Source organism: Leishmania martiniquensis, chromosome 34, assembly GCF_017916325.1.
Source record: "Leishmania martiniquensis isolate LSCM1 chromosome 34, whole genome shotgun sequence".
Lineage (NCBI taxonomy): Eukaryota > Euglenozoa > Kinetoplastea > Trypanosomatida > Trypanosomatidae > Leishmania > Leishmania martiniquensis.
In genome coordinates, this window is record NC_090169.1 from 730427 (window position 1) to 745532 (window position 15106).

Consider the following 15106-nt stretch of genomic DNA (forward strand, 5'->3'; position numbering starts at 1 on the left):
CCGATCGTGACTGATGGATGCCTACGCGGCGAAGCTGTCCTCTTCCTTCTGGTCGGGCGGGCGGTTGTGCTTCGGGTCTCTTCTGCTCCCTTCTGCCCAATACTTGGTGAGCGGTGAGAATATGGAGGAGATGGCAACTGTAGACGCCTGCAACGAGTGAGCCTCCAGCCCTCTTTTTTCTCCCTCTTTTGTCACAGCTGTTGGCTGCGTGCACCCTCGTTGGGCTCTTTTTTTTTGTGTGAAGGAAGTGATGTATTTACTGCTGCGCGAGGGCGCTTTCTTCAGGGCCCTCTCGAGGAATACGAGCAAAGATACAGGCTCGTGGCCTTTGCCCGCTGCCTTGTTACAAGGAGCTCTTCGTGTGAACCTTACTTTAACGTGTAGGAAAAGCTAAAATAGGCAGTGGTGTATCTCTTTGAAATGGAAATGAAAAGGGAAAGCGCGACGCGCCGCACGCAAACGGAGCACCAATCCTGACTCCTTTCGTCGTTTGTATGCTCGGGTCAGTCTGTAACCAAAGATAAACGAGCACTAAACGAAAAGACTCCCCCGGCTCCTCCTCGCGTTCGATTGGTTTTTTCGCGCACACCCTTTCTGCTCCTTGTCGTTTGTTCTCAGTGTATGTGTGTGTATACGCGTACGCTGGTTATGCTGTCTGGGGTGATGACGTCACAGCGCTGGCCGTCATGTCCTTCGTTGTTTTCTTTAGCCTCCCTCTCCTTCTTTCTGTTGTCGTTGCAGCGCTGCGTGAGATGAGGCACTCTCCAAGGCCCTCACACCTCCACGAGAAAAGAAGTATGTGCGTTGGAAGGGGGTGAATAGGGGCAGCGGCTGCGGGGGGCGGAAGGCAGTAGAGAGCGGGACCACTTCGACTCGCAGTTCACGTACACAGGGGAGCGCGGAGAAGCGCAGGCTTGCCCAAAACGCCGCTCTCACAGAATCACACCGAGATGCTAAAAAACGGTGTGTGTGTGTGTGTGGGGGGGGTGGAGCTGTGGAGTGGAGTGACACGATGTGTACGTGTGTATATGTGTTGTGGGGAGAAGAAAAGCGGGCCCACGAGCCACCTGCTACACGGCGACTCTTCGGGTGCACGCTGGACAAAGAGGGTGCGGGTCACACACGCAGGCACAGAATAGTACGAAAAAAAAGACGCATCCAAAAGAGAAACAAAGGTTATTACGCGCAAAGGGTTAGCGGAGAGGGCGGAATCGGAGTCAGACGAGATGGCAGGTGTGGTTGAGAGCGGTGAGCGCGTCCCTGAAAGCGTGCGCGATGGTGGAGCGTACGAGGCGACCTACTGCAGTATCAGCAAAACGGTGCTCATGCCCTCTGCACTGTGTAGGGTCAAGAAGGGGCGGGAGCGTTAGCGTCGCTTCTTGGCCGCGGCACATGTGCCGGTAAGCGGCTGAAGAATGTATGGTGTGGATTTGCATTCGCGTTGCTTATTCCGTCACCGTTTCGTGCCTCTTTGAGTTGTGAAGAGGGAAGACGCGGCTCCGTGCGCGAGAGGCGCGGAGGAGACGGGGGCCCGAGGAAGAGAGAAAAAGGATGGAGCGGATGTGTACCAACAGCAAAGGAAACACCGCGCGCAAGACGGAGACAGGACGACTCCACCGCGTCCGCTTGTGCGTTACTTGAACCGAAGCGAAGCACTGTAACGCAAAAGCAACTCGCCGCAAGTGCCTCCTCCGCTGATAGAGCCGACTTCTTCTTTTTTCAGATGCTCATCAAAGTTAGCAGTCCGCGCACGAGAAACTTCACCTGCTCCGACTGCACCATCGTCGTAGGGTTGTACACGACAATAGGACCGCCCTCTACCTCTTGCTTGCCGCATGTCGGATCGACGACATGAATGAAGATACCGTACACAATGCCTGGATTCTTCTCCTGAAGCCGAAGCGCGCGGTAGAGGGCGAAGTTACACAGGTAGCGTCCTGCATCGCGCGAGATGACCCAAGATGGCGGCTGGAAGGCGGGCATGATCATCTCCTTGCGGTTCGAGTCTGCCGCCCTCACTTCGCTTCTAGTGGCGGTACCCGTCATGGAGTGCGGCCACGACGCGGCAATGTTCTCATTCAGTTGCTGAATCAAGCTCTGCAGCTTCTTCAGCTGCGGCGAGCCCTCCTTACCGAACCAGCTTTCCTTGAAAGTGTCAAGAGCACCGTCCTCTGGCCTGATGGGCTCGTGGTCGAGTGCCCGACCGTCCACGTCGGTGATGCTGGCAAAAAGCTCGTTGTACCCCTGTACCTCGACGCGCAGGAGCCCTGTCGTGCCCTTGTACACTCCCAGATGGCACAGAAGGATCTTCACCTCACTGCCGCCACCCTCAGCGGCAATCTCAGCAATATCGCTCTCCATCTTTTCAAAGTACTCCGCCACACTCTTCACACTGACATCCAGCTCCGTGTAGCGAACATCCGCGACGTCAGCGTGGCGCTTGAGGTCCTCGACGACACGAAGGGCAATAGCACAGCTGGGGTTCACCTTCACAGTAGCGAATGGGCCATAACCTGTGATGAACACAACAATTTTTAGCTCGGAGGTGGACATTTCGCGCGCGCTGCGTGAACCTGTGTGAATTCGCACGAGAGAAGTGAAACAAGAAAGAAGGCAGCGATGCGGCGGCGCGCGTGCGGTAGTCGTAGAGGGAGTAGCGATTCAGGGATGCTCCCCAATAATGAAGGCATACAGATGCTGGAGCCCGAGAGAGCGCACATCAAACTCGAACAATAAGCAGTTTGTGTGTGTGTGTGTGTGAGCGAGAGGGAGAGACCGCGCCAGAAAATTTGCATGCGGCCATGCACGTATCAGTCAAAGGCATTGGTGATCCGAACTCAGCCGCAGTTTCCAGACTCTTCTCACGGGCGCTCACGCACCCTAGTCAAGAATCTGCCACCCGCATGTAAGAACTTCGTCACAAAAGTCTATCGACGGCGGCGGCTAACTGAACGGAAGAGCATCGGGACTCGCTTATGCGCACCCCAGCGAAAAGGCTGTCTTCGCCGAAAGCGGTCTTTTTACTTATTTACCTTTTCCTTCACCCCCCCTCCTTCCCTCTTGCTCTCTGTCGAGGTTACATCGAGTTCTCAACGACAACGACGAGAAACACGGGCAGCTCAACGGAAAACGCACACGCGCGCCCACTACGAAGCGCGCACAGATGTAGTAGTCGCTACGGTCGCACTACTGGCAGGAAAGCAAGCCTCAGTCTCAGTCGTTACGAATGATTGTTCCTCAGACCAGCGCACACTTGGCTCAACGAGGGCCGTGCGCCGCGCTCAGAATATGAACAAATCGTGAGCTTTTCACCCTGGTCATCACCGGTTTTCCGCCACGCAGCCGCCACCCTCCCGCACCGCATCGCCGTCCACACCACCACGGCCGCCTACACCTCGAAACACAACGAAACACCAGAACAATGCACGGAGCCAATTGGATATGAGTTTTGTTTTCGTCCGCACTGCATATTCGGCAACGAAAAGAAAGCAACAAAGGTATCGAAATACAGGGGGAGAGAGTGGAGAGGAAAGGTGAGGCTCACATACGAGGAGAAAGAGTCTGCGGGCCACATTCAGCGCTGGCACAGGAGTAGGCCCCATTTTGTGGCGCAGTGGAGGAAGGGGTGCGATGCAGGGTATTGTGAGCACCACCTGAAATGAATGTTGCGTGTCTGCAGCACGCCGCCCGCTCGTGTGCTCGCCCTGCGGGGCAGTCGCTTTGGCAAGTGCCATGAAGGCCCCAGCACAGGTCAGCAGATCTGAGCAGCCCTCGTTTTAATAGCATCAGGAATGCCTTCGTTTTTTTAATGTGCTGCTGATAATCACTAGAGAGAGGTCGACACACATACACACACGCACACACCTCATCTTGCGTGTGCGATCGCGTGTGCGTGCATGTAGAGAGGGGTGCAGAGGAGGGGTGAGGAGGATAGCAGCCAACGCAGCGCCACCCCTTCCCTTCCTCTATCACACACCTACTCACACACACACACAGACACCTCGAGTATCCCGGCCAAGCCTCGCTCCATTTCTGGGAATGGCGCAGAGTCATGGGCATGGGAGGCAGCGGATGTCAGGGCGATGTATCGCCACGGATGCGGACGGGGACAGACCTGCATGGCGTTGCGCCGGAGAGGTCTGCGGTAGTCCACGAGCCGATGCCATTCATGCGACGAAGCAAGTACGGAGGTGGCTCGAGTGTGACACACCCAGCCTGCAGGTGTGAGCCGACTGTGAGACAACCTGCGAAGCGGGCGGCGGGCTAGTGGATTGCCAGTCAGGGGTCGTGCTCCGGCGACTGACTCGGCGCATGGCTGGAAGGGCGAGCCGGTGGTCGCTTTGCAGCACGCGATGGGCGCTCCTGAAGGGGGCTGGTGGAGAAAGACGTGGGGTCGGGGAAGGGTGCAGTGTCACATCGCCAGCTCATGCATTAGGGAGGAGAAAAGACACCTCGAAAAAAAAAAAAGAGGGTCTCCCTGGTGCATCGTTGGCGCTGTGAAGGCGCGCAAAACAAGGGAGCGGAGCGAAACGCTAGTAGGCCTGAAGAAGTACTTGGCAGGAGGGCGCCAGCTGGCGTACCCGCCACACACGATGCACGCACACCGAGAACTTTGAAGATGCTGTATCAGTACGTGAAGGGCGACCACGGTTCATCTTTGAAGTACTTGATATGCTCGGCGAAGAAGTAGCCATACAACGTTGTCCCGAACGTAGACGAGACACAAAAAAAGCAGAGCAGCTTAAGCCACATCCACTCCGAGTCGGGGCGACCAGCACCGAGCAATTCAGCAACTGCGTCTGGGTGCCCCGCGTTGCTTCGCGCGACGTAGTATTCCGCGGAGCTGCTACCACGGCGACCCTGAAACAGGAATTTTCTCGGCTGCGGTTGTGTCTCTGGTGCCGGCTGCGCTGGAGTGAGAGAAGAATCGCTTTCGTCACCCACATGCGCAAGAGAAGTGCTCGTATGACGGTTCACAGCACTGCCGCCGGCCACCGCCTCGTTGGGAGCATCCCTGACCGCTGCCGCGTGCGTTGAGGTATTCTGTGCGGCTGCTAATTCCGAGCGATCGGCCACAGTCGAGCGAAGCACCGCAGACCTCCTCACTCGCACACAGCGTAACATCGTGACGTTGAAAATGTAAGGGCAGAAAATGGAGGGGCTAATAGGAAAGACTGTGTGAGCAGATGGCGAGGGAGTCAATTAAGAGGCATAGGGACGGGAGAGAAGGTCGACTTTTGTTGTGCCTCTTGATGAGTGCTGCAGCACAGTTTACCAGAGAGGAGCACGGGGGGAGAGAAGAAGCGTGGAGGGGGCGTACAAACAGAATAGAAGAAGTAACGCGTGTGAGCGCCTCGGCATGGGGTTCACGACTCTGCAGCCGGAACGCACTCGTGGTGCTTGCGTGTTGCACGCGTGTACAGGAGCAAGCAGAAAGACATGCGCAGAGGCCCGAGTGCTTGTGTGTACGCCACGCAGACACGCTTTCTCCCTTTTTTCGTTATTCTTAGCGAAATGCGTTGGGTAAGAAGAGAAGGCAGAAAAAAAGAGAAGGGAAGAAAGAGATGCCTCTACGTGAGCTCGATAATAGCCATTGGGGCTGTGAAGAGCCACTTCCCGCAATGCCGACACCTGTGAAACGGATAGCAACTGTTGGTCTTTTTAACCTCTCAAGATGACCACAGAGCGCTGCAAGAGAGCGTTGTCAAGTCGGGAAGAGGGGACGAGTTGGGACTCAGAGAAACAGGCGACGCGGAACGCTCTCGAAAATGTGCCCCTTGCCTCGTTTAGCCCGCTTAAGCGTGCTCGACGGGCATTCCCATCGTCACCCGCGGCAAAATAGCACACATACACACACACACACACTAACATTAACACACAGACATGTACATATATACCAATATGCATACAAATATATGCAACTCAGTACACATTCATATATATATGTATATATGTGTGTGTATGCGTGCGTATCTTCGAGAAGAGAACAAACACTAACAACGAAGCGCCATCGCAATCAGCACACTTGCTAAGGAGAGCGTGAGAGAGGGAGGGGGTGGGGAGCCGAACATGGTTGCGGAGGAGTCATCTGCGCACCAACATCGAAGGCGCTCCGAAAATTGTAGCGAGAGACCGAGACAATATCCCTCGAGTGACAGCACAACAGAGGCTTGACAGAAACACACACACACACGCATGCATACACACAGGAAAGCATACGTAGATACGGGCAGCCGACGAGCCCGTCACAAAAGGGGAGCGCCAACTGCACACCTATGAACAGCAGAGGTCGCAGGTGCACATATGCCAGAAGAACGCACGGAAACAAACAACGTCACCGATTTCTCGCGCGGTGTTCCACATGAGCACATCCATCCGAAAAGATGAAGCCGGTGAAATGCAGGTGAACCGTGGTTGAAAGGCGCCTGGGCCATCCCTCCCCTCTCCCGGGCATCCTAAACGGCTGGTAAGTAAGAGCATCTTCACCTAAGCAAGAGCGCAAGCGTGCACATCATGTCCAAGCAAGATCAGATGAGACCGCCGCTGTCCATCAGTAGTGACGCTAAAATGAAGTACTCCGTGTTTTTGGGTGTGCTATGCAAGGATAGCCAATGCAGCGCAGACGCAAACCTGGATTGGGCGCCTTCGCCTCGGCGAACACAAGCTAAGCGGCTGTCGTCGAAGACACAAGCACGCATTGGTGATTAGGTCTGGCAAGCTCAGGATATAAGTATACACGCACACACACATATATATATGTATAGGAATGCATGCGCCAATGGAAAGCTGAGCACGGCACTCGGCGCGAAGGGCACAGCCTTCAAGGACAGCGTCCTGCGGATCACTTCTCAACTGGTCCCGTACAGCGCCACCCTCTCTTGCTGCTGTGTTGCTTGCTTCTTCTGGCGTAGCCATCCCCCCCGCCCCGATGGCCCCTCGGATTGCTGCCTATACAGCGACACACATACGCTTGCAGAACCAACATACTGCCACATGAACAACAAATCGTGGAGGACATTGCCCCACCGTCTACTTCACTCGCTACATGACATTGCAGCAGCCGCACTTGATCTTCTCTTTTCCCGCCCTGTTTGGTGGCCTCGCCCGGTTTGCCTCCGCGTTTCCTCGGGCGCGACCGCTTTGGCGAAGACTTGTCTGCCGCGCGCTCAAATCATTCTGCAACTTTGAGTTCAACACGTTGTCCGACACACCATTACCAATAGGCTGGTGATTCTCAGCTTCAGCACTGCTTTCGGCAAGCTGCACCGCTGCTTGCAGCACGGTGCTGACGTGCTGTACACCAAACCCGTCAGCACCCGTCGTGTTATTTCCCGATGTCTCGGAGTGATTGAGGACAATCGCATCTCTGCTGGGGTTGGCGAAGGAGCTGTTTTTCGGCTTTGCGAAGCCGAAGATGGTGGGCGAGGCAATGGAGGTGCCGTTCTGGTCTCCTGCCGCACCTGGTGTCTCGATGGGCAGCGGCACTTCGTCCAGCTGCGGGCAGCAAAACCTACCGAAGTCCAATGTGTAGGACTCAATGCCGTTGACCAGCATCGAAACGGGTGTCGGGCTAAAGACCACTTTGTCCGGTGTCTCCAGCCCGAGCTGCATGCTGTCATTGAGGCCGCAGGTGAGCACCTGGCCGTCGTCGCAGTAGAACATGCTTCCTGCCGGCCCAGCGGCGATGCCGATGCACCGCGCATCCACACCGAGAGGAATGGGGGTAAACCTGCACACCTGCTTCAGACTCCGACCGAGGCCGAGCTGGCCGCTCTCGTTGCTTCCCGCGCCGTATACAATGCCGCTGCTCGTCAACGCCAAGGAATGGCATTCGCCGGCGGAAACCTGGACAAAGAAGTGGTGCAGAAGTTTCTCCTGGAGATATGGTTTTCGACGCGCGTCCTGCACCTCGCCGTTACCGAGCTGACCCTTCTTGTTCCGGCCAAGGGTGTAGAGGTGCCCGTTCTGGTCAATGATGAGCAAAAAACCCATGCCGCTTGCGATGCGAGACACTGGTGTGCGGCACAGCGTCATCACCCGCCGCGGCGTGCTCACGGCGCGCTTGGACGCCGTCGTCTTGTAAAGGATCGAGTCGGTGCCAACCATGTAGTAGTCCTCGCCGTAGCCTAAGTCTAAGAAACGTACGTGCCGCGGCGGCATAATAGACCGAGTGGGATTCGATAGCGCGGAAAGCGGGCGAACCGTAAAGGCACGGGTGACAGCGGCCAGCCGCTGCCCGTGCCCTACCAGCATCAGGGTCTTGCCAGCGATACCCGTCATTGCGTCCTCGCGGCCAAGAGCCGTAGGCCCATCGGCGGATGAGCTCGATACCTTCAGTCCGCCAGATGACCAGACTTCGTCCTGATTTGTGAGGATCGCGAAGAAGCCGTCACCAGCGACGCAGCCGCGGCCGCGCAGGTGCTGCGGCACCTTGACACCCTGCCCAGACCCAAACGTGATCAGCTGCTTTGACTGGCGGTCAATGAAGCAGCTTGTGTTCCAGCTCATGGACATTGCTGGAACATTGTATCGCAGCACGTAAATGGGGACGGCGAACATCATCACCTGCTGAAGCACACATATCGTGGTCGAGGAAACGCGATACGCCGGAGTTTCCTCTGGTGACTTCCCCGGCAAGAAGGCTTTGTTTCGCTCTACTGGGTTCTCTCTCTCTCTCAGCTCTGCGTCCTTCTCCTTCGCCTCCAGCTCCATCTCCCGCTTCTCCTCACTCGTGAGGACGCGGCCGATCACTTCATCGTGATGCTTACGGCCCCACGTGGACAGCTTGTGCGCCTCACGTTCGGCCGTTGTCACATGTGCGTCTATGGCGGACTGCCGTGCGTGAATAAGAGACAGTATGCATGAGAAAATGCACTCGCCATTGCCCATACCGCGTCGCGCCTCTATCCAAAATTCAGCATCCGTGATCATGTCGACCTCTCGGCGTAAGTGACACGCCGCACCTTTTTCGGCTCGTTCGTCGGTGACAAGACTCAGATGGAGCTCCGCCCGATCGGCCAAAGTACGCGATGGTGACTGCACCGCCGAGATGTATCAACGCACCCGATGCAGCTCTGGGAAACTGCCATGAGAAACAAAAGGGTACGAGATATGCAGTGACCGTCGCACCCGAGCCCTACACAGAAGCCCCGGCACGCAGCACCCTGTAGCAAGAGATAATCGACAGAGAAAGCGCGACCGCGAGCGCGAAAGAACAGCAACAACAGCAAAAAAGAAGAGGCGACCGGGGAAGAATTAAATGCACGAGATCCGCCTGTGAGCAGCACCCTCGGCGAGGAAAGCAAGTGCGCAATCGGAGAGGAGGGGGAGTGAAGGAGAGAAAGAGGGCGAAAAAGGGAGACGCAAACCTGTGTGCGTGCGAGCGCAATGCCTGAATGGGGGTAATTCTATTCTTCGGCCTATCCGTTTCTGTGTGTGAGTGTGCACGTGTGTACGTCATGTATGATGGAGGAGGCGGTGATGGCGGAACGCAATGCAGGCGTGCTAATGGGGAGGGAGAGGGCAGAGGGGCGCAAGAGCGTACGCGCGACGATGGTGGAGGAAGAGAAGGCCTTGCACCTCGAGAGCGAGGCCTGCAAGGCGGAGTCGACGAAGAAGCGCACGCTCCACGGCTACCGTCTCTCCCGTCGATAAGCATACAGAAAGCCGTAACCGCCAGATGAGTAGCGGCATGAAGGCTAAAGCCGCAACGCACCCATTTCCATCACCTGCACGGCTCTCCCCAGTGGCATCAGCTGATGCCACGGAGAAGCGGCTGGGAGAAAAAAGGCGCATTGCGCTCGCGGCAGGGGGGTCTGCCCGTGGGTGTGCGATGTGCCTCGGTTTTCTTCGAGAAGTATGCCGCACAGAATTAGCGGCGCGCACCCATGAATGCCCGCCGAAGAATACACAAGATGGGCGGATCTGATGTACACACGCCACCTCACCTCACCATGGCAACGGAAACGGGCAGGAGAAGGAGGTGTAAGGGCATGAGAAGCGGAGGAACAGGGGGGCCGGTGGTGCGCCGACCAAAACCATATCGGCGCACAAGGAATACATACATGGTCTCACTGTAGGGAGAAAACGAGGAGGAGGCTGGAGGGGTTCGTTGGCAACATCAGCTAATGTACATGTGTGCACGTAACGACGAAAAAAAACGTGACAGATAACAGAATACGAAATTAATCTACCGAACATGGAAGGATACAGATGGGCACAAACACACGAAACGAATTCCAACAACACGAAATCTGCGTCAGGGTTGTTCGCCAGCCGCAGGGCACAGGGAAGGAAGGCGCGCGCCAGCCGTGAAGATTCGAAAAAGGATTCCGAGAAGCAACCCTCAATACAAAAACGCCCGGGTTTTTTCTCAGAAACGCCTTTTCTTTTACTTTCCTCGAACGCGCCGAAGACGAAAGAAACGTGTGCTTACAACGGGAACATCAGTGGCAGTGCGGGTGTATGGAAAGCAGTTTCAAGAGGAGAGAGCAGAGGAAATGAAGACTTGCATGGCTGCAGCATCCCTCCTGGGTGCGTCTTCAAGGAAAAGATGAGCGTTCTACTTTCATGTCGGCCCGCGCTAGTCAATTCCAAGAGTGCGGCGATGCTCCTCGTTCACGTACGGAATATAGTAGGGGTGCTCGTATGTGGTGCCGATGCGTACCGCGCATTCCTTAGGGCCTTCTCTTACGTGCGCCATGTCATGAGGGTACGTGAGGGCCACTAAAATCTCATCCCTGCGCTGGAGCGCCTCTTGCTCCCGACGCCGCTGATCGCGAGCCCGACGCTCGACACCCAATGGAAAAAGCATCGCTGCTTGGCGGGTTACTCCGGTGATTTCTTTCGGACTGCGAGTCCTACTAGTCGTGGCATCGCCGTTCTCTATCAGATCTAGTTCTTCCGCCGCCTTTGCGCGCTCTTCTCGCATCGTGGCAGCCGAGTCACTATAAATCGCCGTCCCCCGTTCGACTTCCAGGCGCCACCGCTTCCGCTCCGCCAGGAAGGCAAGTTCGCGCTGCTGGTACCGACCTCGTGCGTAAAATAGCATAGTAGTGTCTCGGCCCGGGTCGTGCCGCATTCTTCGCCAGTGCCTATACGCGCGCTGAATCGCCAATGCAGCACGACGCTCCGTGAAAGCGCGTTGCTCTTCGCCGATTTGCACGTCCATCGCGATGCGTCTACGCAGCACTTCAGTTGGCCGTAACCGCAACGACTCTTCCCAAGCCTGACGTTCCTTGGTCGCGACTGCCTCGACATAAAGACCAATGTGGTAACGATCGCGCTCCTCATCCCGCAGTTGTTGAACCTCGCTGCTGCGCTGCAAACAGCCGGCCTCATACGCCTCGGTCGATGCACTCTCGCGCTTCAGCACGAGGGCTGCCTTGTCGACAGTAGATGAATCTGCTTGCGCTGCAGGCAGTGGCTTCTCTGTTCCCTTTACAGCATCAGGCGCCAGCGCTGTGATCGCTTGTGCCGATATGTAACGAGCCCCCTTGCCTTTGCAGCATTCAATAGCGGTAAGGGGTCCTTCAGCAACGACGCGGGCTACCAACGCGTGCGAGCCCGAGCTGACACGGTCCATACGTAGACGCAGCTCGCGCATGCGGAATGTAACACGACCCAGGTAACCGCGCCACAACCGCTGTATTGTCAGCGCCGCCGCGTTACGCTTGCGCACCGTGCGCGTGTCCACGCCGCGTCTGCGCTGGTCGGCCAGCGTGGCTCGCAGCCATCGCTGAATTGCTGTTGCTGGCCCATTGTGCTGGTCAAGATACAACCGACGCCGCCTTTGGCGCGCGCAGTGGCTCCTGTATGCCATCTGCAAGACCAGCGCAGAGTAGTCGCGAAGTTCAGCTTCCGCGCGTAGTCGATGAGCAGCTGATAATACACCTGCATGGGCGTCCTCAATGGAGAGACGCTGCAGCTGCTCTTGCGTTTGACGTCGGCGAACAGCGACACCGCGCCACAACGCTTGAATGCGGCAGCTGCAGCGACGGACATCCTCCTCGTGGAGGCGAGTGACGACAGGTCGGCAGTGGCTTTTCGCCAGATATCGGACGCATATCGTCGTGAGAAGCCACTTCTTCACGCACCGAAGTACAACTGCAGGTACAACGTAGCCGCCGGCGTGGCCGTGCTGCTGGGATGAGGGTGGCGGGACGGTGGCTTTGCCACAGTTTAACTTCTTACCTGCCACCGCACCGAGCAACAACCGCTCACGGCGTCGACGCTGTAGCTCTTCGAGGCGCTGCTGCTGCACAAGTCGACGCGAACGACCTTTGGAGCCCCACCACTGCTGCCACACATGCTGTATGGTCACGGCTGCCCGGTTCCGAGTGCGGCAGTGAAGGTCTTCGATGGCGCGATGAAACGCCTCTTCGGCCTCCGCAGCTTTCTTTTCAGCCTCCATTCGCGCACGGAAGGCCCTCTCCTCCTGCCGCTCGGCTTCAAGGTGCACCATCCGTCCTGAGTGAAGGGGGCCTGTGCTACCAAAGAGGCTTCGCTGCACTGCGAACGGCACGAGTGCGGGGGTCCCAGCGGCTGCTCCTGATTTTTCTCCTTGATCGATCGCTTTACGAGCGCCGCCGGTCGGTATCGTGGCGATACGCGTACTGGTGTTAGTGTCCTCCAGGCTACTGCCGTCACTCGCCTCTGAGCCGCTCTGCGGCACGGTCGCCTGCAACAGCGTCCTGCGACGACGCTCCACTGACGCATTCGACGCGCTCCGTAGCCTAGCGCTTACCGCTGGAGGGCCGATTTTTCGCAAAGGTGGGGATGCTTTCTTGGCTACCGACGGCGGTGGCGGCACACTGAAGCGCAAAAAAGAGGGGCCGCTTCCGCCCTTTGCGGTATGCCACTTGTACAGGCTCCCTATCGGGCCAACGGGCCCTACAACATGGGGAACACTCCCACTCACCACCAGCGCAGCAGCCTGAAACGGCTCCTGCATCACCGCTTCGATGGGAGTACTGCCAACGCTACACTGCGTGACACTGAGGTTGGCAGAGTCGAGGCAGAGGCGATCAATGTTCGCCCCGCCACTGCTCTGCCGGCTGGGAGTCGAGATTGCCGGAGACGAGGCAGTCTCTCCCGGCGTCATCGGCACAGGCGCGACGCCCACGCCATTGGCGCTGACCGCCGAGTGGGAGCTCTCTGATCTTTGCGGCCGCGAGCAGTTCAGATGCTCCTCCTCTTGGGCTGCATCCGCCTCACTGTGCTCACTGCGTGTACTTTCGTTCAGCGGTGTTGCTGAGACAGAAACAGCGCAGACCTCTTCTGTTCCCTTAGCCGAGCCGCTTTGTGCCGATTCTGACGCGTCGAAGTCTGCGACAGCATGCATGATAGACGGGGGATGAGCAGGCTCCCCAAAGTCGAGGGTGTGCAGAGCCGCCCTAGCCTTTTCCAACGCCGCCAGCTGCGCTGGCAAGATTGACTTCGCTGCAGCGCTGCCAGAAGTGCTGCGCATCGCAGAAACGGAGGCGTGGGCTCTTTTTCCACCGTCGGCGCCGCTGCTTTGCGAGATCCAGGTGTACGTGAGGCCACACTTTTCCTTGAGCATAAGGGTGGTTGGGTGCTGCTCGCCCAGAACGCTCTGTGCTTCACGCAGGGCCTGCAGCATGGTGGGCAGCGCCGCTTTGCGTTCGCGCTCGCTCGTTTGCTGACCCAGTGCCACAGCCAGATTATGCAGTGCGGTGATAAACAGAATCGGTTCGTGGTCTTGAGCCGCCATCACACACTCCTTAGAGATGCTTAGTGCCTCCTCTACTGCACCTGTGCTGAGCAACACAGCAGAGAGGTTCAGCATCGTCGAGCAGGATGGCTTGCCAAACACAGGTGTCTCGACCTGCTTGGCGCGCAAGAGCTGCCGTAGTGCCTCGTCGGTTCGGCCGTCTCGGCGCAGCTGACATCCGTAATTGTTGAGCGTCAGCGCGTGTACAAGACGCCACGAGTCGACTGCGGCCGCAGAGGTATGGGCCGATGGCTTACACTCCATGGCGTGCAGGCGTGCCTCTAAAACCGGTAGCAGGACTGATAAAATGCGCCGGCTCGAGTCCCCATCGTCACTACGGAGAGCCTCCATGGCCGCTTCATTCCACTGCGCGAACGCCGCCAGCGGCGCGTGTTGCAGCTGGCGCGCCGTCGGAGGCACGATAGTAGCACGAGCCGCAGATGATGGCGAGGTGGCAGTGCACCTTGGGAGCCTGCTACGGTTGTGGCTGCGCTGGAGCGCAGAAGTGCCTCGAGAGCGACCCACGGTGTCATCGCTGCCGCGCAGCCCGCGTCGGCTTACTCCTTTCATGGCCGTTCGCAACCCGCTAAGTCAAGGTTCCGCGCCCTTATGCAATGAGTTTCGTTATGCACACCTGTAAGAGGGCATGCTCCAGAAAAAAAGGAGGCGGGGGGAGGGGGTTAGACCCCCACGCCATTGGTGTGTGTACGTGCAACGGTATGTTGGCAAGAGGGGGACAAACAGAAAGTCATGGTAGAGGTGCAACCGTTGTTACGCCGCCCCCGCATGGAATGCTGAGGAGACGAAGAGACCCCGCGATGCTTTGGCGAGATCTCACCATCTCTACCATTGCTGCGTGGGTTGGAAGGCGCTACTCGCGACGAGGTGATCCACCAAGAAAACGATGGCGTTGATCTGCACTGAATGTAAGGGAAAGGCCATCACAGTTGCCCCTCTATCCTTGGCGTGTACGCCTGGCTAGAGCACAGCTACAAAATGAGCGTCACATCTCCAGCAAACACAAAGCGGCCATCAGCCACATTCATAGTCGCTTCCCAGAACAACTGTCGTGGTGGCGTCCGGAAGGGATGCGGGCTCTCAAGGGGAGAGACAAACGTGCGCGATTGGCGCGCACCGTTCCGTCGCTTGCCTGTTCTACCCTCCCTCTGGTTCCTCTGTGCTCGCTCTGTCAACGACGTGTTTTTTCTATGCCACTGACGACTTGCTCGATGCTGGAGAGAAGGGCAGCGCAGACCATCAAAAAAAAAGAACAGGCGAAAAAAAAAACAGTAAAATACAAAAAGAAAAGGTAAACAGAGAAGAGCGCCGCTTCACCACGAGAGAGTAAGACGGAGGGGGGTTGCTTTGCTTCGT

General features: G+C 57.2%; 4 protein-coding genes across 4 annotated transcripts; all 4 read right to left on the reverse strand.

The window, feature by feature from the left end:
• Nucleotides 1-1719: 1719 nt before the first annotated feature.
• On the reverse strand, nt 1720-2553 carry LSCM1_02217 (uncharacterized protein; the record flags this gene model as incomplete). The annotated part of the gene is made up of 1 exon (XM_067319802.1): nt 1720-2553. One exon carries the CDS (start codon nt 2551-2553, stop codon nt 1720-1722), a length of 834 nt encoding a protein of 277 aa, XP_067175177.1.
• A 2073-nt stretch (nt 2554-4626) lies between these two features.
• Nucleotides 4627-5124, reverse strand: LSCM1_02218 (uncharacterized protein; the record flags this gene model as incomplete). Its single annotated transcript, XM_067319803.1, has 1 exon — nt 4627-5124. The coding sequence occupies one exon, from the start codon at nt 5122-5124 to the stop codon at nt 4627-4629; it is 498 nt and encodes a 165-aa protein (XP_067175178.1).
• Nucleotides 5125-7041: 1917 nt separating this feature from the next.
• LSCM1_02219 (uncharacterized protein) lies at nt 7042-8931 on the reverse strand (the record flags this gene model as incomplete). The annotated part of the gene is made up of 1 exon (XM_067319804.1): nt 7042-8931. One exon carries the CDS (start codon nt 8929-8931, stop codon nt 7042-7044), a length of 1890 nt encoding a protein of 629 aa, XP_067175179.1.
• Nucleotides 8932-10582: 1651 nt separating this feature from the next.
• On the reverse strand, nt 10583-14302 carry LSCM1_02220 (uncharacterized protein; the record flags this gene model as incomplete). The annotated part of the gene is made up of 1 exon (XM_067319805.1): nt 10583-14302. One exon carries the CDS (start codon nt 14300-14302, stop codon nt 10583-10585), a length of 3720 nt encoding a protein of 1239 aa, XP_067175180.1.
• Nucleotides 14303-15106: the final 804 nt, after the last annotated feature.